Genomic DNA, 26,978 nt, shown 5'->3' with positions numbered 1-26,978 from the left:
ATAAGAAGGCTCTAACTCTGCCAGGACAAGCACGAGACCTCTCTTAGATGCAGGACAGAACCATGTCATTCATGAGGATGTGGGGTGGGGGAAACATAGTTCACTAAACTTTACTTCCGATGTCATGCTCGGTGAGCCTGTGCCAAAGATGTTATTTTAATGGTGTGCAGAGAGAAGGAACAGGCGGAGGGATAGAATAATAGGGTGTATTATTCACCAAAGTGTTTTTATAATCACAGAGGGAGTCTACAGGAGCGGAAGACTCTCTCAAGAACATCCCAGATATGCTATTAACATCATATCCAGTGCATCAATAGGTGTCTTCATGTCTATGAATCATTAAATAAAGGATTCTTATGTATAATGTACAAACATGGACACTGACACAAAGCCACTTTAATGTTCTGTGTTCATCTCTCATTGAACTGCGTTTGAAAGTTCTTAGAAACAGTTTTTTCAAACAACATATTTTATGAAGTGTAACAGATAAGCTTATGCTGTCATAAAATATGGAAAATCTTCTTTCTAAATCAAAGTAATTGCCAAAATGTTTAAAAATGTTATAACCGCTTCCAAACTAATCAATTTCAAATGAAAACACTTAGTGCCACTTTCTACTCAGTTCTAAAGGAATACAAATACTTTTTGTCAAAATGTGAACGTTCCATATTTACATGTCACAGCTCATACTTCTGTACCCTCATGTTTTTTCTTTATGACTTTCACTTTGTTGAAGTTGAGCAACTTTTTTGTGCACGATCTGAATATACCTTGCACATGGGATGCTAACAATAATCTAGTGAAACAGCTGCCGGGATTTGACATTGAGAGGCTATGGGATTTGAAGAAGTGTCCTGTGGTAAACATTTCTTCTTTTAGGGAGCATATTTATAGAACTGAAAAATAAGTGCTCATAATATATAATTACAGTTTGCTTTATTGATGTTGACTCATCAATCAGGATGTAAGCACTAGAAAAAGGCTACATATAAGAACTTTTTTAAACAATTATTGATATATAGCAACAAGACTGCACTCCCTCTACCTCTTCCAGTAAGAGGAAGAGGTAGAGGGAGGATAAGAGTGAGAGGGAGGATGAATTTAAATCAATTGAAGAGTGATTTGCAGCAGAACGGTTGAAGCTATGTGACCGTCAGGCCTATAGGTGCATGCTTATTCTGCATGTTGATGAGGAACTGTGGCCAGACCCAGCTGGTAAAATGCAGCCTAAGTATTTTCCAGATAGAGAGCATATTTCTTGTTCACACAACTGTAACTGTATTTGCAGTTTATGTTGCGCTGATTAGTTGTGGAGAGAAATACAAATATTTTGTTTCAACAGAATATCTGTGTTTCTGCACAGATTTCTGTAGTGCAGGATACTTTACATACAGAACAAAGCCCATAAAAGATTAATGTAATTTTGATTTGTGTAGTTGGTTGGACAAAGTGTCCTGTACTATAAATGAAGTCTCAACATTGCAATTATAAGCCATAAAAAAAAACATCAACAATACAAATAGTCCAAGCTCAGGCGTTAAGCAGTCTTATCGCCTGTGGGATAAAACTGTCCCTGAGTCTGGTGGTTTTAGACCTGATGCTGCGGTACCGCCTGCCAGACGGTAGCAGACAGAACAGTTTGTTGCTGGGGTGATGGGGGTCTTTCTTCTTTCTGTGTCTCTGTATGCACCACTTCAGGTCAGGATACTCTCTCTGGTGCACCTGCATCATTTTGGATGGTGTATGAGGTGTTTTGCACTTTGGGTGTGTGGTTTTGTGAATTGTGTTTTGAGAAAATGAGCCATGATTTAAAAAAACTGTAAATGTATAAACACGTTCTGCAACATTCTCTTCAAAAGGGTCAGACTAAGTGATAATTGGTGGTTTACACTCACCCATTTGGACAAAACTAAATTTCTTGCAATGTTTTTCAAAAGCATTTTGCAGCCAGCACTGTTTTCAATCAGCTTGCTGAATAGTGACAACCCACAAGCTTCTGGCATATCCCAGAGCACTGCACCCGATCTGGGAGCAGTACAAACATTCTAAATGTATTGGACATCAGAAAGCATCCTACTTCTGTCTTTGTGGTGAGGAACAGAAACATCTGTATCTTACGTGAGATGATCTCTACATCTGGCCTGAGTCCTGATTGTTTCAGGGGTGTGGGCATGCACCAACAGCTGCAACCAACCACTCCCAGATGTTTCTGATAGGCCAAGTGTCTAGATGTTTGTTAGGCGTGGGGTGATCTTTGATCCCTTGACAGCTTTGGCTGTAGTGTTATCGTGAGGAGGGCCTGAGAAGCTTTGAGAGGCACACAACGGAAGCGCAGCAACCTCACAGAAGGGCCTGTGGTGCACTGTGGTGAAAACAGGCATGGTAAAGTGGCTTCAGCTGTGGAAAAGAACTTTTTGGAAACCACCCAGCATCTTTATCCAGACCAAGTTGCGCTACTGGCATCATAATAGAGGGAGTAAATACACAAGTATAGTTTATAACCTTGTGATTTACAGTTTCAGTGAAAGCAAAGAGAATAGTAATATCATTAAACGTGTTTTATATGAAAGAAAAGGAAATATAAGAAACTTTGTAATACAATCTTTAAAACTAATAACTAAAAACATCAATGTTTATGAATTCGGCAAAAGTTATGCTTTATTTCTACACTGAAATACTTTTTCCATCATATATCAGTGCTGAGTAGTGTAGCACATTGTGGCATGGAAGACACCAATGTCATAAATAACCCTTTTTTTCTTTTCCACTGCAAAAAAGGAAGAGGTTTGCCCTTCTGCTTACATGATCACTCTGCCGGAGCTACACGTGGCTAAAACCTCTTTGAACTGCATGAACATCCTGCTCCTACATCCCAGGGCTATAAAGGCCTGACCATCCCTGTCAGCGCCATGACAAGCTTTATACACCCACCATTTTGTTTAAAAGAGAAGTGGTGCACGCCAAGCCAGGACTTCAAAAATAAACATGGCATTTATGGACCGGAAAAGGCTTCGCATAGCTTTGCCACTGCTGCTTCCCCTCTCTCATCGAGCATAGCTTGGTTTCACTGCACGAGAACTTTAGGAAAGGGTCCCCGAAGAGTTAGCAAAGTAGTAGTATTTGAAGTGCAAATACACGCCAGTTTATTGCATATATTCAATAGCATTAGGAACTCCAATCTCATCAGCGGGGTCTAACGAGTAACAGTGCCCTGCCGGAAAGGGTGACATATTGGCAATGTTGTGATGGATGCAGTGAAAAGCATCCATCACAAACATGTAGTAAGTGCCTTAGTGCTTTATACTTGCATTCTGTCTAATATCCTTCATATACTTCACTGTTAGAAGTCAATGACAAAATTACACAATCCCTAGAGTTTCATGATGTTCATTTAGTTTTAATTCTAATAAACACTATTATCAGACCTTCTCAAAATCCCTGAAATGTGTTCAAAAGTTATTTTCCTATTGCCATTGTGCTTGCTATAAAATGTTATAATGACATGAATTTTATAATATGTTCAATTACTGCCATCAGGCTGGTTTTGACCACATTCCTTGCTCAGCCAGACCTTAGATAAGTAAATGTGCTGAAAAACATCTATTTTCTGCTTGGCATGATCATTTCACAGATTTCTGAGATTTCAATTTCATTGTATTTATTTGGCTAATTTTTTCATTGCACTTCTTTTTATAATATTTAGTACAGTTTGACACCCCTGCCCCATGGACTTTTTTGCCATGCCCCGCAGCTATTCATTCACTTAATCACTTAAATCACAAACGACCTCCTCCTCTCCTCTGACTCCGGCAACCTGAACATCCTCATCCTCCTCGACCTCACCGCAGCATTCGACACCATCAACCACGCCATCCTGCTGTCCCTCCTCGAATCATCACTCAACATCACTGACACTGCACTCTCCTGGCTGAAATCCTACCTCACCGACAGACATCAGTTTATCAACATCAACAACTGCACCTCCTCCACTGCTCCTCTGTCCAAACAAACTATCTCCAACTGAACAGTGCCAAATCAGACATCATCATCATCGGCCCCCCATCCCGTACCAAAGCCATCCAGAATTTCAACTTCACCATTGACAGCCACACTCTATCCCCCCCCCTCTCATCCGCAAACTCGGAGTCATCTTCGACAGTCAGCTCAAATTCAACCACCACATCAATCACATCACCAGGACCGCCTTTTTCCACCTCAAAAACATTGCCCGTCTCCGCCCATCACTCTCCTCCTCTGCTGCTGAAACCCTGATTCATGCATTCATCACTTCACGACTCGACTACTGCAATAGCATCCTCTACGGCATACCATCCAACCTCTTCAATAAACTCCAACGTATCCAGAACTCTGCTGCCCGCCTCCTCACCCACACCCGCTCCCGAGACCACATCACTCCCGTCCTCCAGAACCTCCACTGGCTTCCCGTCCGTCAAATAATCAACTTCAAAGTCCTCCTCATTACTCACAAAGCCCTCAACAATCAGGCCCCCCCCCCTACCTCACAGACCTGCTGCACCACCACACCCCTTCCCGCTGCCTCCGCTCATCAGAAGCCAACCTCCTATCCATCCCCACCCGCACCAATTACCGGACCTGGGGGGACATAGCCTTCTCCGTTGCTGCCCCCTCCCTCTGGAACTCACTCCCACAACCCATCAGAGACTGCACTGACCTCACCACCTTCAAAAAACCTCTTCAATCTGGCTTTTAATGTGTGATTGTTTTTGTATTATTTGACTTTAACTTTAACTATATATTTATTTGTTGTTCCTTTATTTTATTTTATCTTCACTATATCTGTAAAGCGTCTTTGAGCACCTGTAAAAGCGCTAACAAATTAAATATATTATTATTATTTATTATTAATATTCTGTTCAGTCAGTTGCTGTGAACAAGCTAACCACCACTCTTTGGCTAAGTTGCCTCAGAATTATCATACTATCGAGCATTAATACAAAATAAAATTTAATTATTCTAGTTCAAAACATTAAAAGCTTCGCTTTAGATGTTGAGACCTATTAGATATATTCCACTTCTTTTGCACTATTGGTGCCATGAAAGAGTCTGTTTAACTGCATAATAGTAGGAACTGTGTAATAAATGTGAAACCAGAAGCACTAACTCAAAGTGAGGCTTTACTAACCTCCCTGTCATTTCACAGTTATTGTGTATTGTATCACAGATAGAGCTATTTTCCCCTAATTTAGAAGATTTATTCTAAAATGCCTTTGAAATAGTTTTGATGGTTTCTTCACCACAGGCACATTTTCTTTATAGCATGCAGAGCAGTGAGCTGTAATCAAATCAACAGAATCCCAAATTACATCCCAGACAACAGCACACTGCCTGCTGGCCCTGCCTCACCGTCGATCCTCAATAGTTGTTAACACAGTGAATCTGGAGGCGATTCACAGCGATTCACAGCAAGTCTTTATAACTGAATTGTATTTGATTATTTGAGCCCCTTAAATAGTCTGGACAGCTGCTGAAACCTAAGTTGCCATACACTTTTCAGTGCAAAGTTTGAGTATTACTCCAAAGACCCAAACCGAGCAAGGGTGCACCCTGGTGTTCATTTAATTGAATGACAACTCAAGGAGTCCACTAATCTGGTGAAAAATAACCTGCATAGATGTCCTCCTGCCATTACTTTTGGGGGATAGGGTTGTTATGTAAGCCTACGGACAGGAAGCAGCATAGTCTGTAGAGATGTCACCTTCTAGTTGAGCTTTGGAAGCATCACCAGATAAGCTGTCGATTGTGTTCATGACGATTTTATGACATGTTGAAATACTACAACAGACTGTAAGAATACAATATATAGCTCAGCCCAAAATGAATAAAATAAAACACATAGCCTGACCTTGACTTAACATTTCAACTATGTCAGTCCCTGTTGTGTATTCTTCCAGTCTCTGTAGAAAAAAATTCAGATTGAGGTGGAAGTCTGTCATGTTTTTTCCAGTTAAAAGTCTAACATTAATTTTGAAATTTGGTTCAGCAATGTCTGCAAAGTTTGTTGAGAAGATAACTGAGAAGAGACTGCACTTTGTTGTAAACCACACACTCTTTAAATAGGCCACAAAGCTAAACCATAAGTATGTCTTTGTTCTCAGCAAAATGTGTATTTTGCCAAAATGATGCTGTTACTGAATTGAGTTAGATACAATATAATTGGGGAGGGATGAAACCCTGGTCACATATGCAGAGCACACAGCACACACGGTGACATTTGTTCCCGGCATTTAACCCATAGTACCAGGAGTCTAGTACTAGGAGCAGTGGGCAGCTATGCACAGCGCCCGGGGAGCAATGGGAGTGAGGGGGGAAGGGGGGTGTCCGGTGCCTTGCTCAAGGGCAACACAGCAGGGCAGGAGGTGAACTGGGACCTCTCCAAGCAGCAGTCCACACTCCATTAGAGCAAGGTATGTTGAGAACTGAAGTGCATAGAACAAAAGCGAGACAGTTTGATAGTTAGGAAATGCCAGATTGTGACTGTGAGAGAGGTTATACACAATGAAAGGGTTATCTTCGCTACAACTTAAACAGAATGTATATGAGACTCTTCTTCATGGTTTTATAAAATACAAATAATATTACCATCTTCTTTACTCTGTCTAAGTGTTTCTTGCAAAAATGATTTTGATCTTATTGAATCTATAAGGTTAAATAAATGTAGTATAATTTATTTAAAAAATGTATCACTACACAGGACTTAATACGCTATTCATACGGTATTTAAGAGATATTCATGTGTTCTATACACACTTTGGTGTTACATTTCAGTCACTAGGTCAGCTTACATTAAAGGAAAAATATATATAAGAGCTCTAATTCAACATGTGTCCTGGCTGTATGTCAGAGGAAGTGACACATTTTGATATTAAATGTAAGTGGCTGTCTCAGATTGCATGGAAATCATTGAAAAACATGTAGTATATTCCTACTGTGTCTATATATTGCAGAGATATTATTATATATCATGCAGTAGCGTAGTTTGCTGTGTAGTAGGCGGTTATTATAATAAGGCAAGGTTGCTTAGTTAGTCAGAATTATGAGCAGAACGCAACCAATGCGGAACCAAAGTACAGCAGCAAACGTTTCCGGCCGGAGGACTATTACCACGGACAGTTTTCTGTTTACACGATCACAACGTGGGTCACTGACAGAACTTTGTTGGCATGTTAGGTAGTAAAACCAAAAGTCACTAATATCAGTTTTTCCTGCATATTAAAATGGGTAAAAAGCGTGAAAACGAAGACTCGGTGGAGTCCAACATTCCGCTGAAAAAAGAAGTCTCGGAGTTCAATGGGACTGCATTTAAAGCCATGCTGAAGGAACCAGCCACAGTCATGAGAGGTGAGTTTATTGTGTACAGTTTGGCTACATCTCACAGGAGTGCAAATAAGATATCATAGGAATTCTTTAATACATAACTGTACCACTTGTGTTCGCCTGCAGGACTGGAGACATTCGTTTCCACCGCTAAGAAGCTGCCATGCTCTGATCTGTATGATGTGGTGGAAGGATATATTAAAATTTCTATGGAGTGTGCTGAAATATTCAAATTGCTAGAGAGAGAAAAGCACGTAGAGACTGAGGTAAGTGTCTTTCACAGTTAATGTTACTGAAACTGTTAGTAAACCTGTTTTTCGCCATGTAAGTGGATCTAATCCAATCCTGCCTCTGTCCAGATGATGCTGATCTTTGAGAGCTTGGAGATGATCCTCCTCCGGACAGCCAGTGACCTGTCCCACTTCAGCATGGTGGGCAATGCTATTGTGAAAAAGATTGTTTCTAGCCACGTGAAACTCCTGCAGGGATCCTTCCAATCAGAAAATCACAGGTTGGAGTGTTAACCTCATTTCTAGGACTTCAAATATCAGCCCTCTCAGCACAGTTTAAATATTTCCCATCATTTTGTGTTTTCCTTTGTGCACAGGTTCGTCCGTCAGTGCCTCAGTCTCCTGTCAGCCTTGGTGTCTCAGGGTCAAGAAGCTGCAAGAGATGTCCTGAGTAACATTCACGTCAACAAAGCTCTGTCTGGACTGGCAAAGAGAAGGGATAAGAGGGTATGGAGTAGCAATTGAACTTTTCAGTTTTGATTTGGTTTGTTGGATTCTGTGGATATGTATGTTTAAAATCTTCTCTGAAAATACCCCAGGGAAGACCTGATGTCCGCATGGCTTATATCCAGTTTGTGCTGTCCTTTTTGGTGTCTGGAGACAATGCTACAGTTGGACAGTTATTAGAAATCAAAGGTAATTAAATATGCATTCAAATATACGCACTCAACTTGTATCTCAGGTGTGTTGATGACATGTACGTTTTTGGTGTGTCAGAACTCCTACCAGAGATCCTGAGTACGGGTGTGAAGGAGGACAGGATGTCTATCGTCAATCTGATTTTGTCTACACTGAGGACAAGAGTAAGTGCTCATAATTTTACACATATATGTAACGTGAGTGGGGATGATATAACGTAATGAAGACCATTGTATTAACCATGTTGTTCTCTTATATTTATATTTTTCTCCATATATGACTTGCTCCATCGAAATTAGTCGCATTGTCCCTAAGACACATTTTGAGTTGTATACACTGCTGGAAAGAGGAGATTCCGAGCTTTCTAATGATATCAGGATTGTTGTTCTACTCCAAATATTAAGCAAAATATGTCACATTATATAATGATGACTGTCACCGAGTCATCATTTTGAGAAGAAGGCCTTTAAAGTTTCCTCTTCTCTGGAATCCATCGATCTGATTGATTATTAGTGGAGCAAATGATCAAAATACTACGGAAGGAAGATATTTTCGTTTGGAGGGGAAGCTCGCGAGTGTGTGTGTATACGTGTGTGTGTGTGTTTTTGTGTAATTTTGCGTTTGTGTGTATTGTGTTTGTTTCCCGGGGGAAACACTCACGAGAAACACCGGCTGTTGTTATGCCTGCTGTGACGTCAAGTTACTCCGTTCTCCGCTTGTAATTATGCCGTTACAAGTTTCAAAGTTGTATTTATCATCTGAATTCTGAAAGGAAGCCAAAACTTTGTTTAATTGAAATCAGATGAAAACAAACTGTAACGGACCCTGCCGTGTTATCTATGATTACTATACTCTTACATATATAATGTCAGCCGGAGGGAGGGGGGGCGGCGCTGCGGAAGAGCAGATTGCGAGTGAGAGGTGCCTGTCATCTTCCCTTTACAAGCTTCAAAAATGTATTTGCCGTTGCGACTTCCGACTGATTTCGATAGAGCGGGTCACATATGTGACCCGCTCTATCGAAATCAGTCGGAAGTCGCAACGGCTCATTTCAGAATAAACGTGGATTTACGTAAAAAACTATTTTTTCGGGGTTCGGGTGTTTTGTTTGATTTTAAACAAACAAAGTCTTGGCTTTCAGAATATGAAACTTTTATTTCCAAAATCACACGATAAGTACATTTTTGAAGCTTGTGAAGGGACGAAGACAAGCACCTCTCACTCGCAATCTGCTCTTCCAGCAGCGCCGCCCCCCTCCCTCCGGCTGACATTATGAACGTAAGAGTAAAGTAATCATAGATAACACGGCAGGATCCGTTACAGTTTGTTTTCATCTGATTTAAATTAAACAGAGTCTTGGCTTTCAGAATATTAAACTTGTTTCGGCAAATTCAGATGATAAATATAACTTTGAAGCTTGTAACGGCATAATTACAAGCGGAGAACGGAGTAATTTAACGCCACAGCAGGCACAACAACAGCCGGTGTTTCTCGTGAGGGTTTTCCCCGGGAAACAAACACAATACACACAAACGCAAAAATACACAAACACACACACGTATACACACACTCGCGAGCTTCCCCTCCAAACGAAAATATCTTCCCTCCGTAGTATTTTGATCATTTGCTCCACTAATAATCAATCAGATCGATGGATTCCAGAGAAGAGGAAACTTTAAAGGCCTTCTTCTCAAAATGATGACTCGGTGACAGTCATCATTATATAATGTGACATATTTCGCTTAATATTTGGAGTACAAAAACAATCCTGATATCATTAGAAAGCTAGGAATATCCTCTTTCCAACAGTGTATACAACTCAAAATGTGTCTTCGGGTCAATGCGACTGATTTCGATGGAGCAGGTCACATATACAAGTGATGTTTCGTGCTAATACATTTCTGGGTGTCATGAAATCTTGAATGTAGTGTAATTTTATCATCCTGTAAAAATCTAAATTATACACATAATTGTACACATTTAAACAATCAATGTATGGTTTTGTTAATTGCATTTGTTTCTGTTTGTCTTGCTGCAGGTGGTGATAAACAAGGGCATAAGTAAGACGCAGAAAGTGCGTTTTTTCACACCTGTTGTATTGGCCAACATAGCATCTCTGTATAAATGGAATGGGATTGAGGATGCAACCACTGATGATGACAGAGTGAGTTATTACCTTTTTACATTATTTTACTGTTGTCATTTTCTTTTCAACCTTTGAGTCTAAATGTTATTTATCTCCTTTAAGATGGTAGACGACTCGGAGCATGCTGGGCAATCAGTCATTCGGGAACTTGTTCACAGTTTCCTTCTTGACATTTGTTGCTCTCGTAAGCACGGCATCAGCTTTCATGATGCCAGCTTTGGCACAGCTGGCAGGTAAGTAATCAATCCGTCACTGTACCTTTCGCTCTTCTGGAATCTCCTCGTGCTGATCATAGGACTTTGGTTTTGTTTCCCAGAGCTGGTAACATTGTCTTGCTTCAGTTCCTGGTGGGGCAGAAGCAGGCCACAGAGGATGAGTTGGTGACGGAGCTGGTGGTGAATGTGTTGAAAGCTACCCCTGACATGCTGGCCAGATACTTTCAGGAGACGCAGTATTCATATACCCCCCGCCTCAAAAGTGCTTGGCAGGACAATGTCAAGTTACTTAAAAAGGTACTTGCTAGTAGATTAGATTGGTATAAGACTAATTTGCTTTTGGCTCATATATAGCTTTTCTATTAAACAAGTAAGGTAAGGTAAGGTAGGGTACGTTTATTTATATAGCATATTTTCAGACACAGGCAATTCAAAGTGCTTTACATCATCATTAACACTTAATAAGAACACAACAGAAAGGAACACAATAAATAAACATAATGGAATAACAGATTCATAAAAACCATGCATAAAAGAGATACAGAATAGTTTAAAAACAAGATTGTAAATACAGTAGATGCTAAAACAAGTTCAAAGACTTTTAGGTAAGCAGCTGAAAAATGTAGTGTTTTTAGCCTCGACTTAAAATAACTCGGCGTTGGTGAAGACCTCAGGTTTTCTGGACGTTTTTTTCCATTTGTGGGGAGCATAATAAATATATAATGATGCCTTGTGAATGTATTTGTCAGATCTACGAAGCCCAGCCAGAGATTTCCACAGTCTTCCAAACTCGTGAAGTCCTCCCTCTCCCTCGCCTGCTGTCCGTGATCATGGTGGTTTCTCTTCCTCCGGTCTGCAACAAGGCCTTCTTCACACAGGGCCTCACTGTAAGTGTCCGAGACTCACACAATGCATTAGTAACTGCAGAACCACAAAACACTCACCATGTGAAGAACCTCGTCATGTTATATTAGAATATCTCTTTTTGTATTTGACAGTTTGCCAACACAGGTGTGCAGCTCACCACTCTGTCCATGATGAATTTCATCTTAAAAAGAGCCAATAAGAACATGAACTACCTTTTGGATAAGTCTGAGTGGCGCAGCGCGGATGGATACACTCTGGAAATGATGGGGGATTTGGTGCTGCAGTACAGGGAGATTCTCAGCAAGGTAAGCTCAGGAATGTGCAGTCTGAATGTCCACACACAGTTATGAAACACCATTAAACTAATCGTCATGCTCTGTTCCAGATTCTGCCAGATATGACGAGCATAGTTTCAAAGTGGCAGTCACTTAGCAAGAAGGAAAAGACGGATGGTGACGAAAAAAAGACAAAAACTGAAGGGGTCACTGAGCAGACGACAAACAAAAACGAAGTGCCCGGTAATAATACTTGCATAACATGTTTTGAGTATATTGATTGTCAGTCCTCTAAAAACATTGTATTGACTTTATTTGTTGTGTTCAGCAGTTGCTGAGACAGCCGAGGTAATTCTGCTGAAGACTCTGATTCTCCAGGTCATCTGTCTCTACCAGAAAGTCGTGCCACATCTGGTTAGCCAGTGCAAATTTGATTTCAGCAAGCTCTTAAAAGGTAATGCTTTTTTTTTTTAAATCATTGAGTTCACATATAAGTTATACTGTATGTTTCAAGTATGATGCTCTTGGGTCTTAAACAATGCTCTTAAAGTACCTTTGTTTATCCTCTCCAGGGATTGTGTCTGAGAAAGGGATGAGGGAAGAAGTTCCTCCAGTTTTGCAGTATCAGATTCTGCAGTTGGCCTTAGATCTCCCTGCAAGCATGTTCTCCTGGTTTCGCATACAGGTGAAAATGTTGCACTGTTGTTGTTTTGTTCACTATTTCATCTATATTTATCAATGATTGCGGTCTAGAAGGTGTTGCTTTGTTTTAACGTGTTGTATATTGCCTTTTCTTCCCAGGATGTTGACAGCGAATCATCATCTGGAGAGAAGTCAGTACTGTACCTGCTGCTCAAGATGTTTGTCAGCAGCAGCAGCAGCCACCTGAAGAGCTCCACACGACAGCTGGTTCTAAAAGTAAGGAACTTTTCCTTGTTTTCCTCTGTGCGTTTGATTCCTGCCTGCACTATATGCATTGCACACAGGTTTTTAGATGTTAGAAGTGACTTTAAATCTTCAAACCCGGGCAGGCATTCAAACTGATCATTGTTTACACCAAATGTATACTGCTTTAATCTAACTGGGAAATCACACTGTAAGTTAGACCCTCCAGAAAAACGCGATTCTGCGATCGCAGAATTTACCGCATAATCAGCAAAATGGCGCAGATTTTTAAAAGGCCGCATAATCCCCGCATTTGTCCACACAAAGTTGAGGGAGAAAAAAGTTAACTCCTCTTGACGTGAAGTGATGATGATGTTGACGCGACGTCATCAGCTCGCGCATCACAGAAGGTAAACAACACCGTAGAGTGAACGTGTGGAGCTCACACGAGAGAGAAAACACCAAGATGAAAAAATCGAATCCATCTCATTTACCGACGAACATTTCTGCTAAAGACCGGGCAAAGCAGTTCCCCGATGTCTTGCACGAAAGTGGGGGGAAACTATTCTGCACCCCGTGCAACTGTGTTGGAGCATAAGAGAACATCGACGGTGACGACCCACTTTTATTCATTCAAACATTCGAAAATGCTTTCTGCTGCTGCGGACAAGAAAGCCAAACAACTCACGTTCACCGAGGCATCGACCTCCAAAACCCTTTCGAGGGCTACAAGAAACGAGGTGAGAAGCCTACAAGATTGAAGCTGGTCAGATAACGAACGAGTAAATGAAAACAGAATGAGGCGGAGAAGTGTGTGTATTTGTGAGAGAGAGAGAGTGTGATTAAAATAGCCCAATTGCTTTTACAATAAATAAACATTGAATGTGTTTAATTGAATAGTAAAGGGGTTTAACGTTAGTGGCAGGTTGTGTGTGAGAGAGAATAAATAAATAAGACAGCCCAATATTTATCGCAACTTTTCGCACATTTCGCAATTTCACCGCATAAAATCACATAAAACCCCGCATGTTTGATCGCATAATCAAGGATTTTAGCCCGTGTTTTTCTGGAGGGTCTAGTAAGTAAGACACATAATGCACTTTTGGAATACTTTAGCAAGTTCGTGCCTCAGTAACTGTTGAGAGTAAAAGTACAGCTTGGAGTATTTATGGTTGTATTAGGGGAGATGTTAGAAGTACTTCAGCTACATAAGGAAACCGGTCAGTGCTTACACTTAGGAAATGTAGTTTATCTATATTACTTGAAAAGGCCTCAATGATAACAACACTGTGGTAAAACTCATTATTATTATTAAAGGTCATCAAGTACAGGCAGCATAGGGAAATTACTTGCTAATGTCTCTGTTCTCTGTTAAGACTATTTCCTAAACTCAGTTTGAGGAGAAAAGTGCCAACCAACCTACGATATTGTTTTCAGGTGCTGAAGGACAGTGGAGTGTTTGAGTACACCTGGGCTGAGCTGGAGCTCTGGCTCGACCAGCTGGCCAAAGTAGAGGCAAGCCAACAAGAGGCTGTCATCCAGTTCTTAGTGAGGGTGAGCCCATATACATTACATCTTTTCAGCATTTCTGTATATTACCGTTTTCTTTGGGTTACAACAAATATGACAATGTGAATCAATACATTGTAATTACAACCAATATACTCCTCCTTCTTGCTCCAGGTGTTGGTGAAACTGGTGTGTAATTCTTACACATACACAGATAAGGTTGCCAGTCTGGTCCAGGAGGCAGCTTATCTTCAAGCTAACCTGAGTATCCAGGAGGGCGACGCAGCCAGTATCCCAATCTCACACATAGATGGTGAGCATTTAAAGATGGAATTACAGTTCATTTCTTCACGACATTATCACGTTGTACGAAACCAGTCATTTTTAATCTGACAATGTCTTGTAGATGTCTTAGACATGCTGGATGTCATCATGGAGGGTAATGAAGGAGAGATGGAGGAGCTCGGGCCGTCTCTGAGTGAAGACCTCATCATCCAGACCTTCCCCTTCAGTGTGGTGGTCCCCGCTGCACTGGAGGCTCGTAACAAACTGCCAGCAGACAAGGGTAAAGCACACCATATAATGAGTGGAACCATAAATGGAGTTTGAAAATTGTGTTTCCATGTTGATGCGCATCTATAAACACTCCTATAGGCCATTTCTTTTATAGCTGACATTTAATACTAAGCAAAGCATCGATGGCTTCATTATATTCAAGTTTCAAGTGGGCTAGCATGCACAATGATAGGATCAAATAATGGAATTCGGCCATATGATAATTTAAAGGTCCCATCTCATGCTTTTCCGGTTATTACCCGTCCCCTCGTGTGTTACGTAGCTTTTTCTGCATGTAAACGGTCTGCAGAGTCACAAACCCTCAAACTACACCCTGTAGCGAGTACAACTCTAACACAGAAAAGACCTGTCCGTTAGGGCTGTGCATCTTCACTGGTCTCACGATTCGATTCGATTACGATTATCCTGTCAACGATTCGATTCGGTTCGATATCCCGGTGCATCACGGTGCATCACGATTCATACCAATGCGTAGCATCCTCAATTTTCTATATTACTGCACATGGCTTATTTTTCATCAATGCATACATGCAGTAAATACATATGAACTCTCTTTTTATTATTTAGAAAGTGCTTCAGAAATCAATAACATAAATGTCTTGACATTAATTTATAAACCAAAATAAATGAATTGTATAGGTCTAGCCTCCGTGTGTGAAGTTGTTCCATCCTCAAAAACAAAAAGCTAATGCTTCTGCAGTCTAGCTGCAGCTTCTAGCAACAGTCTTCTGTTAAGAAAGGACACTGAATGTCCTGAATGAGGATCACACACAGGACTTGAGTCTGAACACAGCAGACAACAGGAGTATTTACAATAGCATATACAAACAAAAATACTGCATGTGGGTGCACACTTACATTCTCTGTCTTACTGTTACATAAATCCCATGAATGTATGAGATTAAGTTAGCTTCATTATATCTCAGTGATTAAGTGAATAACAAAGTTTCTATCGGGTCACTATCAGCATGTCACTCATTATTTTCAGGGAGGGGGCGGGGCTTGGAGGAACGGAGAGGAGACGGTGATCGCGGAAGCTTTTTTCCTCCTGCCTTCACAAACTTTACACACGTATATATCGTCTGAAAATTGCTAGAGGACATTCATACTTTGCAATCCAAGACTTAATTAAATCCACCAAAAACCTGACATGATTGTAACGCGATTATTTTTGAAAAACATAAATCCCTGTCACACTCCGTGTCGCTGCGGCTCAGAGACACAGGGACCCTGTGTCTCTGACACGGAGTGATTGAGAGCGGGTCCTTCTGCTGTCGGTTCTGGACTGGTGTTCTTGTGTTGGTGGATAAAGCAGACTGCTCCGTGTTGCTGTGCCGCTGTCACGTCTGTTCCCTGATCTCTGCGTCACCGACCGATTTGATATTAAAGTGACAGAAAAAATGTTATAGTAAAGCCGCGGCCGGAAAATCAGGAAGCAACGTTACTACTCTATAACCGATTATCTTCCGTCACTGCATCGAGACCGAATCGTCCACGTCCGCATCGCAATGCATCGTAGAAACGATTCTTTTCAACACCCCTACTGTCCGTTGGAGATTTTTCTTTTTCCATTTTTTTCTACCTGGGTCGTAGTGACGTAAGGGTCTAAGTGACGTAATGGCTACGCGGGTTGGTCCAGATGAAATTGGTCTCACACTCACTCAGCCTTATATTTTCTCAGCCGCAGCTCCGCGGATTTCTCAGCCTGGCTACGAGTGTGTGCTCAGGCTGAGTTTCGCGGTGTCCAGGAAACCACACCAGTAATCCAGCTCACACTGTCCGCTCCTCACAGCAGCGAGCCTCGCAACGTCCCGCCAACACGGCACCCAGACCCCACGCAGCATTCTCATCTGTTTGTCATTACTGGTGTCATTTTCTGGTTGCTAACGCCATTGAAACACATAATCACTGATGTTCTGCTGTAACGGTGGTGGACTCATCAGAACAAAGTGGGCGAGCTGACCAATCAGAGCACAGTGGGCTCACAGGGAGGGGGGGGAGGAGCTCCAACAAGCCGTGTAGGACAGAGAGTGAATACACAGACTATACAGAGATGCTGTTTGAGAAACCAATGTGAGTTTGGAACATTGAATAATATAAATCTATTCTAGTAGACCTCAACAATGGAATTATGATCAGTAGAAATGGCCATGACATGGGACCTTTTAAATCTGTGCTTTAAGAAAGTCAAACAAAATTCAGTAAAAGGCCTGCCGTTTATACTTTGAAAGTGTTTTCTATATTATGAGGATTACAAAACTATTGTTTAGAATTGTATAATAATTATCATCATCTGCCTTTTTTCCTCAGGGGTGGTACATCAGTACTTGTCTGCGGTGCTTTCAGATGTGTTGCACTGTCAGAGAGAGCCTCTCCCGCTCTGCCTGGCTCTGCTGCAGTACGACAAAGAGCTCGTGTCCACGGAACTCTCCGCTCCTCCTCATCCCTCCATCATACACCTTCATCAGTATTACTCCAAATGGCTTCCTCAGCAAAGCCGAGAGGAACTGGTCAGTATTTGGTGGAAGCAAGAGATTGTTTAACTGAAAGAGTGACATTCTTGTAATTCCTTACAATAACAACAACAATGCTGCTCTTTTGTTGCAGTTCAAATCCTCTGAACACCATTCAAAGGGATCCTCGACCCCCATTTCATTCAGCGCACTGATGGAGTCTGCATATAGCCAAGGTCCAAGCGCTCTGCTAGAGGACGCATTCAGGAACAATGTGGAAGGAACTCTAGCTTCAATGTTGATTGATGATTTTCCAGTAGCAACTAAGCAGATATTACTCTACATAAGATCAACAGTGGAAAACCTTGCCACGGTAAGAGCACAACAAGATTACTAATCAGTATATGATTGATTTGAAAATGTACTCAACACATCTTGATCTTCTGCACAGTTCCCCAAAGACATAGGAACCGCCCATCTGAAGACTTTAATGGGAATACTCCATGATTTGGTGAGCAAGCTGCAAGGCTTTCAGGAATCTGCACACTGTGAGCCAGCAGCAGCAGAGAACTCCCAGGAAGGATCAGACCTCTTCCTGGAAATCAGCCAGTTGTCCACAGCAGAAGCCAATAAAGAGCAGGTGGGAAAGTGCACTGTTAACTATGGCTTTCATTGGATGGAAAATGAAAAAAACTTTTTGTTCAATCTGTGACCACTGTTATAAGTTGATTTCTACTGATTTCCAAATGACTGATGCTTTTTGGGCCCCTCTGTGTATAGGTCCTCTTTTCGGTCCTTGGCTCCATCTTCAAGCATCCGTGTTTGCAGCAGTGGTTTCTGGCTCTGGAGCTGGCTGCTCTGCCTCCTCACACTCTGAACCCCGTCAGACTGAAGCACATGTGCGCTCAGCTGAATGATGACATTCTGACCTTGCTGAAGACATGCTCCCCTACTCTAAGTGATCTCGGTCACCTGGAGCTCAGTTGTAGCTATATGGAGGCGATAGAGAAAGCTGTGCTCATGGAACTGATGGAAAAGGGATCCCAGACACCAAAGAAACAGTCTCAACCTTTCCAGGCCCTCCTGTCTCTTCACAGCTTCATGGACTCCTGCAACCTCAGAGAGGTGGTTTCCAAGTTGCTACTCCTCCCCCACGGGAGCCTTATCTCTCCTAGTAGTGAGGGCGCGCAGGCCGAGCTGAGTGTCTATGGTCATGCAGCTCTGCTCATCCTCACAGAGTCTAAAGCTAACCCTTCCAAGGACCACGGCATCTTTCTGTCTCAGGCCCACCTCCATGGCCTGAGCACCCTGCTGCTGTCCTGCTCCAGCCACGCACTGGAGGCCTTCCTGCTGCAGACTCTGTCCACTGAGCCAGGCAGTGCTAAACTCATCCACACAGATGTGCTGCTGCACTGTCTCCAGTTTCCTCTCCCAGACTCCCTTTCCATTAGCTCTCTCCTGCTGCAGAACTGCTCCACACATCGCCTCTGCTTTGAAATGTGGTGTCTCGAGCCAGCAAACATGGAGAAGCTCTCAGAGCAGACGGAAACATTCCTTCCACTTATCAACACCTACCTGCAGGTGGCAAGGAGAGAGGATCCCGCCAGACCACAAGAAGGTTTGTACTTAAACAAGTTCTCTTTTTTACATACAGCATCAATATTTAAGTCACTCTTTGCCTTCTATTTACCGTTGTATATTTATTTACAAATGCTCAATTGATGTGTTTTATAGTGCAAAAAGAGGTTGTAATGGCTTTGAAGCAAGCACTGCTGGCAAACTGTCCCAATGTGTTCTGGGAAACCTGACGGAAGACTCTGGAGCCCAGGTGACTGAAACACTAGCCAATCTGATCAGGCTGTCAGCGAACATCAAGGACACTAAGAGCTTGATCAACACACTGCCCGATGCCCTTCAAAAAGTTGACAGTTTTGAAAGGTATTCATCAATTCAAAAATATTATACTAACTATGAGTGAATAATTGGTGTCACAAGGTATTAGCTAAATGTTTTCTCTTTCAGATGGCAACTAGTAGATGCTGTCACTGAGAAACTGGATGGTTGTCCAGAGGAACAAGAGACCTGGAGGAAGTCAGTCACCACGGCTGCCCTCAAGTGTCTCATCGCGGCCTACAGTCATTCTAAAGATCCGGCTACTGCCCGTTTGGAGCAGGAGCACAGCATCCTGGAGAGATTGCAAGGACTGCTAGTGGGTTTATATTCCTCACTGTTTTTCCTCTACTGTTCATTTGATATTTTATTTCATGCATCATAATACGGTTTCTTTTACACAGACATCAGCTGAAGACATCACTGCATCTGAATGGAACAGTTTTATCAAGAATGGACTGAAGTAAGATAATTGTTTCAATTCTGCTAGATGTTTGTTCGAGAGCTTCTCATTAGATTTATTTTAATCAAATACTTAAAATATATTCTTCCCTGTAGATATCGGTACAGAGATCACCGCTATCTGAACACTTTGAGCCACCTGTTGGGAGTGATGTACGGTGGCACTGAAGTCCAGAAGGACCTGATTCCTTTAGCCACCCTTTACATGATGACAAGCAGCCATTCTCTGTTCCTGCCCACCATGTTGGAAGAGGATGAAGAGCACAGCAGGGTGTCAGGCTAAAGGTGTGTCTGGAGCTAAATAGAACAGAGAAAACACTACATTACAAAGCCTTATCCTTCAATTATTTATCTTATTACTTAACACTAACACAATAATGTTGTTGTCATTTCAGAGGCGTTAGTGTCTCTACTTCTCTCTTTGGTGAAGAAATGCCCAGCCGTCTGTAACACCAATCAATTTGTCGTTCTTTTGGGAGCATATGGAGTTTCCCTGAATAATTCAGGTAAAATCGAATCCATTTTGTGTTTATGTGGTTGTTGTCCTTCTTTTCTCTTACATCTTGTCTTTGTTTACAGATCAGAAACTATTACTGCTCCTTCAGGAATATGAAAGAAACAATGTCAGTCTGCTGAAATTTCAGTAAGTTACATTTATTTTGGTTTATTCTACACGGTACTTGTTTTTTTGCAATCGCTTATTTGTGTTTTTAACTGCAGATCCTTCCTGTGGGGCCCGGCAGCTGTGGAGCACCACAAGACCAGGAAAAGCCTCGGAGCTTCACTGTGGAAGCAAGAGAGCTTCGAGGACCTGTTGGCCCTGCTTAACACCGACAGGATGCTCCAAACCATTGCACACTTTCCACAGCATCGCAAAATCATCCTGCAGGTCCATACTTTTATTTATTTTTACATCTTATTTCCAAAACAACATTTACCATAAGAAATTACCCTTTAAAGGGGTTTAGAGCTGGGGTTCCCAAACCTTTCAGCCCGCGACCCCCAAAATAACTGTGCCAGAGACTGGCGACCCCCCGCCACGTGAATTGTATTATAATAGTAATACAAATAACAGTGTTTCCCATACATAGAATATCACCTCCCATCTTCAGAGCAATCTGACTAATATAACATTAGCGTTAAGAAAGCTTACTTTAATATCTGCCACAAGTTAACATAGTAACCGGATCAAAGTAACATTACGTTGCCTACAGTCCGCGGCACTGAGTGCAGACGTCGATGTGTCCCATTATCATTCATATCACATCATAATGTATCATATATTTCCTTATCTGAGTCAGCTGAGCTGTATCTGGCCGTGCAACACTCACAGTGTCACATACTGTATGCAGAAGTATTATTTTAAGCAACACATTAAGTTGACGAAACACTCGAGTGAAATGTAATTAAAGTCAGATCGTGTTTTAGACGGGGCAGTGATATCATAAACCTGTTAATGTACGCATTCAAACACTTTTTCTTTTACCAGCTGTATTCACCTTGCAGGTGCAGCTATGTGGCTTTGATCCTGGATAAAGTGTTTAAGTCATGGATGTTTAAAGTTTAACGTCTTCATATTTGTCTAATATTATAGTTCACTTTTCATTCAGGAAGTGTGACGTGCTGTCGGTATGCTTCTCCATGTTTGTGATTGGTCGAATGCTCCAAATACCACCGCTTTTATGTGAACGCGCACCTAGCTAGATAGGACACGGCTGGCTTGAGTTAACGAGTTGATAACCAGCGTCGCAGGACCGTCTAGCGAGAGCGCGTTTGTTTTGGATTAGGTAAACCGGATAACTCAAACATATCCAGGTTATGTTGAACCGGCTTCGTCGTACAGGCCTCAGGTGTAGTCAAGATGATAATTTTTTTTAAAGTCTAAAATGATTTTCTCTCTTGCGTTTATACATTTAAGTAATGGTAGATATAAAATGTTTTTGTTTGATGGCATTTTTTTATATCTACATATTTCTAAATTAGCTTATTTCATCTGTTAATACAAAAATGATTATTTTTCTTAGTATTTGTTGTTGTAATACTGCATTCGGCCAGAGGGGCCATTGTGCACCACAAACCTTGTTTTTTCTTTCAATTGGTGAATATATGTGTACATGCATGGATATTTTTTATCTCATCTGGTAAAACATTGGGCAGTGGTTCACTTAAGCCTCTAACGGCCATAATGAGTATTACATCAACAATCAATATGAACATTGTTATTGAAGAAGTCCAGTACACAACATTTTTGTCTAACTTTTAAAAAAAAATTAAATAAATAAATATTCAACTTGAAATATGTTATCCTGCTAAAACCTTTTTTTCACAGCAGAGAAATAATTGAGGTGAGACTGAAGTGTGTCTCTTATTCCCTATTGTGACAGCAGGACATAAACATGACAAAGTAAATGGGTTAAAATGTAGTTCTTCATTTCAGCATCACTAATAAAGTTCCATCCACCTCAAGAATCTCAGAAATTGATATGTAAAAAAGGGATTCATGAGAAATATATTTATTATAATTTGGATGAACCTCGAGTATACAAATATTTCTCTTTTTATAGGATGATAAGGAGCGGGTGTACTACAACAATGCAGTGGAGGACCTTGGGAATTTCTATGATCCCCGTTTTCTTTTGCCTCTGTTCAGCACCATTCTGCAGCCAGGTGAATATATAGCATTGCCGTTTGTTGTCATCGCTCTTTATCAGCTAATGTAAATACCACTTTATAACTGTTACATTTTCTCCTGTTTCACAGAGTGTGTGATTGACTGCCTCAAGTTTGTATCCAGTCATGCCCTGGGACTAACTGTAATGGCTCTGAGTAGCTACGACACTAAAGTGAGAGCGGCAGCGTATCATGTGCTTAGCTGCTTCTACCACCACCTGGAGGGTGCTCGCTTCAGAGAGAAGAGACAGGTAAAGGGTTGGGGTATTTAAATATTATGTGTGGATAAAAAAATCCAGAAACACTTATGAGCTTGTTTTTTAACAGTTGCTGTACCTGATGGACACAGTGAGGAATGGGGTCCGACAGCAGAATCAAAGACTTCCATTTGTCTTGACCACCTACATCGCCAAAGTGGCTCAGCAGATGCTCAAACCTGGTGTGTATCCCTGAAAACATGACTTTTTTTTAAGGACTTTTACTGATCCGATAAGGAACTCTGTGTTATAAAAAAGTTTAAATTGTTATATTTTGATTACCCTATTGTTTACCTTTCTTTATACTGAATATGCTTTGGTATTGCTTGCTTCACAACATTATTTTCCCAGTCATTGACCTTTTTCTTGTTTTTCCATATTTCCCAGAGGACCACATGTACATGGTTTTGAACAGGTTCCTGCTGTCCCATCAGAGTTTGGACTTCAGAAGAGTCCCAGAGTTCTTCAAGCTATTTTATGGCTTTGACTTAGAGGTAATTAGGATTATACGTGTGTGTGTTTGCTGCAATAACATTGCTTTGTTTTCTCATTCATGTTTACAGGCTTCTACCTTGAAAAAATAAATGATTGATAAACTAAACTCTTCTTGTGCCAACAACATTTAACCTTCATTTGTTTGTTTTGCTAAGCTCATGTTTTTTCTAGACTTAGCTATCTGTTTGTTTGAAGCGTTGAGAGTTCAACTGACTGTCTGCTTCTTTTCTGCAGCATAAGATGGAACGTGAGTGGATCCTGAGTGTGCTGGAGGAAGGGATAAGTGATGGACACAGCTATGAACTGTGTGAACAACAAGGCATCTTTCAGACCCTTTTAGCTTTCAGCAGCAGCCCCCTGTGTGATGAACACTCCCAGGTACACACTGCTGCAACACAAGAGCAGTACAATCCAGATACTCTGTGAAACTTCATAAGGGACTAAATGAGTTAATTTAACTGTATCTTTCCACTAGGCACAGATAATCAGGGTGTTGTGCCAGGCCGCCCGTGTGACCAGAGCAGCTTATAACCTCACCAAGAGCTCTGGGCTGCTAACCTGGATAATACAGGTGGTTGAAAAAAGTAAGCTTGAGAATTCCAATTATGGCTCTTTATTTTGACATTATCATTCATATTACTACACGAATCTCCAGCCAGCTGCTTATTTTCTTCATACGTCTACGTTCTTTAGGAATCTGGACCAGCAGCTGCTTGGTGCCATCATAGATTTGCTCCATGTGCTCTGGTTTACTAACCTCGGGCAGAAGGAGAAGCAGGTGGATGAAGCCAAGACCTCTTCATCTACCGACGAGAAACCCAAGAGCTCAGTGAAGTGTCTCCCACTCCCCCTCATCACTGAATTCCTGTCTGTGGCATTAACCATCAGCAGACACCTCAGGTAAGCTCCCTAACCACCAGAAATGAATGGCCGTGGTAGGCAATCACAGTGACAGTGTTAATGTGATTTAACTACATTTTGAAGTAACTCATTTGACTATACCTTAATAATTCATCGAAATGATATGATTGATGTTGACCATCTTTTGGCCAAGGATATCAGTGTTTGTTTGATCTCCTGTCAGGTCGCGTGTGAAGGCCGCTCAGCTCAACGTGTTCCTGCAGACCCTTTGCTCTGTACTGAAGCATCGTGGGACAGCTCTCAGTGTAAACCAACAGGCTGACTGGCTAACACTCCACCCACAGCCTCTCTCTTGTACCGAAGCCCTCACTTTGCTTCTCTGTTGGGCCTCCCTGTCCCGCAGCGCAGCACTCCTTTCCCAAATACAAGCCTTGGCTGAAAGGCACAAATTAAAGGAGTTGCTGGGTAAGTGCCATTAAGTGTGTACAACTGACATCATACAGAAACAGTTATTAGACCTGCTAAAGCACATCATCAAAGAGAAATATTGAATCCACATTTAAACTCCAAGATGAATTTGACAGACTTATACAGCGAATATGTGTTGAACTATACAACCACATGTAATGTTCATGAACAACTCATTCAAACCAGTGTTGCACTGTTTGCATTTGAGGGTTAATTTTCTTAAGTTATTTATATCTTCACTATTGCTCAAACAGACTGATCTGTAAGCAAATGGCGAGTCTTGGTTTGCAGTCGATTCCATTCTGTTAAAATGATGTTCTGCTGCTCATATGCGGCATATAAGCAAACAAATGAAACAACACAGAGCACAAAAAGCTGAAATCAATTCCAAAAAATGACGCTGAAAATTTCATATTTGGCCTTTTCGAATCTACAATGGAGCCAAACTCATGTTAGAAAGTGTGTACCGTAACATCACCATCTCCGGTCTGTGGCTGTTATTTTGCTGACTGTTCTCTTTTCTTTAGGGACATTAATATAAATAAGGCTTTAAAAAGTATCAATTTGTTACATGTGATGACAAATGCTAGACTCTGTCATAGTTTTTCCATTACAAACTGTGGTTAATTTATAGCTTTGTTCCGCTTCACGGCATCTAAATCATTGCTTGTATTTTGAATGGCAATAACACGGTTTTGTTCATCTTCCTCCTCAGGGATGGGGAAGGATAAGGCCAGAGGTAGAGGCTCCTCTTCCCAAGCCCGTGCCAGAAAAGAGAACCTGGCAGAAGATGCTGAGGCTGAGAAACAGGAAGAGCGTCTGCTGACAGAGTGTACATCTTACCTCAGCAGTATCTTTGTCCACTGGGAGCCGGCGTTCCCCCTCCCTGAACCCCAGCCGGCTCAGCCAAGACAAAAAGTGGATCCCAGTCAGTTGGGCCAGTGATACTGCACACCTGCTCACCAAGTGGTCCCTGAGGTGTTTAGTCGAGGACTCGTATGATGAAACCAGAACAAAAGAGTTCTTGCATTGGATCGAAAAGGCTGTGATAAAACAAGGAGAAGGCATGCAGTTTGTGTTACTCGATGTTGGCATGAAAGCAGACGTCCTTCGACTCTACCATCAGGCCTTCGAAGCTCAGTGTTCCCTCCAGCCTTTCAGGAAAAGTAGATGTCCTCCAGCTATTTAGCAACATAATGATTTGCTTGCTAGAGAGCCAAGGCAACCTTCCAGAGCTGCATCAGGCAGTCGTCTCTGCCTGCCTGCCAGAAGCCACACATGATGAGTCTCGACGTGGTAGGTTCCCTTATTCACAGACTAAATGTTTACATTTCAAACCACCTATAACAAAAACGTTGCCTCTTTTTACATGAGTCCCATCACAGTTTATCAAAATATTATACATATCCAGATGCAAATTGTTTTTGTTTTATTCAAATAACATTAAAGAAAACCTTTACTTTTAATTTGACAGGGGGCATGATTGGTTAAAGTCAGTGTTTAATTATGTTACATTTATTGTAGTTGCAATGTTTTGATTAAACACAACTGGCAATCAGATGAATTTTCTATCATTGTGTCTGACTCCAAACAATGAATTATTTAAGCCTCTTGTTTTCTCCCGTTCCAGAAGCAGGGCTGTTTCTGTTGTCGTCGTACGTCCATGAGTTGTGGCGAGGAGCCACGTCAGCAGAGCTGTTTCTGTCTCATGTCAGTTTGGTGACCAGTGCTAAGTGTAACAGACAGAAAGCATCCAAATCATCTCTGAGTCAAATCAGAGCCATCTGTCATGACATCACAACCCTGAAGAGTTAAACATCTGACCACTACTCTGTTCTCTAAATAGACTTCGTTACATTACATTCTTGTAAAAAGACTGAAGATATTTTGTAAAACCTTCGGTTATAAAATGTTGATTTACACTTCTGTGAATGTTTTTTTATTGACATGGTTCCTGTAAGAACTAAATATTTGAAACATGTTGTGTGTAAGTGTGTCTTTGACTAAATCTAAGAAATGATTAGCTGCTTTTAGATAAAGCACAGCAATATACATGTGCTGTGTACTTTTAACACCCAGGGCCAGGTTAGCAAATACACACAGTGAAGGCTAAAGCATAGAACAATATTTACATGACATTGTACTAAATGGTAACATCGCCTTGTACTCGGTAAGTATTCATTGCAATGGAAGAAAGCAGGAACCTTTGCTACTCTGTCTAAAAACGTATTTTCCTGCAACATAATCTTCACAGTTTTCCTCCTGGTTATTGTTTTGTTTCATCACACCTCATTTTAAACAGCTAACATTTATGAAATGTAATCTCATTCAAATAAAGTCCTGGGTCAAGCAGTTGATGTCCTGTGATTTCCTCTGATGTTGGATCTGGTGTCTCCTGCAACAATAATAATAATAAGAATGTTTTAAGGAATGTATAGCTATATTTTTGTGTGTGTCTATTTCAACGTATCAGTAAGCCAACCTACCTTTGAAGGTTTCCACTGCGGGACATTAGATTCAAACTGAGGAAGAGGAATCCCATAAAAGCAGCCAGAATAATCCAAAATATTATAATAATTGAGTCTGAAAGGGATATGGAAAGTTCTCATTATTTTCATTAAAACCAGAAGACAAAAAATGCAATAACTCATAAAGACTTACACT

At 41.3% G+C, this 26,978-nt stretch overlaps 1 protein-coding gene across 1 annotated transcript; it reads left to right on the top strand.

Moving 5' to 3' along the window:
- The first annotated feature begins 7,149 nt into the window (after nucleotides 1–7,149).
- Nucleotides 7,150–26,696, top strand: LOC117457841 (nucleolar pre-ribosomal-associated protein 1-like). The gene is given in 43 exon segments (XM_034098084.2): nucleotides 7,150–7,380; nucleotides 7,483–7,622; nucleotides 7,716–7,867; nucleotides 7,964–8,093; nucleotides 8,186–8,282; nucleotides 8,364–8,449; nucleotides 10,324–10,449; nucleotides 10,534–10,664; nucleotides 10,748–10,943; nucleotides 11,396–11,533; nucleotides 11,645–11,818; nucleotides 11,899–12,031; nucleotides 12,120–12,242; nucleotides 12,361–12,473; nucleotides 12,590–12,706; nucleotides 14,111–14,227; nucleotides 14,357–14,495; nucleotides 14,589–14,747; nucleotides 17,069–17,268; nucleotides 17,366–17,584; nucleotides 17,663–17,851; nucleotides 17,992–18,829; nucleotides 18,946–18,984; nucleotides 18,987–19,149; nucleotides 19,234–19,420; nucleotides 19,506–19,564; nucleotides 19,660–19,834; nucleotides 19,836–19,848; nucleotides 19,959–20,069; nucleotides 20,143–20,206; nucleotides 20,284–20,452; nucleotides 22,128–22,230; nucleotides 22,324–22,484; nucleotides 22,561–22,672; nucleotides 22,878–22,984; nucleotides 23,220–23,363; nucleotides 23,461–23,573; nucleotides 23,679–23,885; nucleotides 24,070–24,311; nucleotides 25,030–25,250; nucleotides 25,252–25,461; nucleotides 25,463–25,610; nucleotides 25,945–26,696. Coding segments are annotated over 43 exon segments (6,774 nt in total). The 5' UTR covers nucleotides 7,150–7,256; the 3' UTR covers nucleotides 26,130–26,696.
- Nucleotides 26,697–26,978: the final 282 nt, after the last annotated feature.

Source organism: Pseudochaenichthys georgianus, chromosome 13, assembly GCF_902827115.2.
Source record: "Pseudochaenichthys georgianus chromosome 13, fPseGeo1.2, whole genome shotgun sequence".
Classification (NCBI taxonomy): Eukaryota; Metazoa; Chordata; class Actinopteri; order Perciformes; family Channichthyidae; genus Pseudochaenichthys; species Pseudochaenichthys georgianus.
The sequence above is the reverse complement of the archived record's forward strand: the minus strand, read 5'-3'. Positions and strand labels throughout refer to the sequence as shown.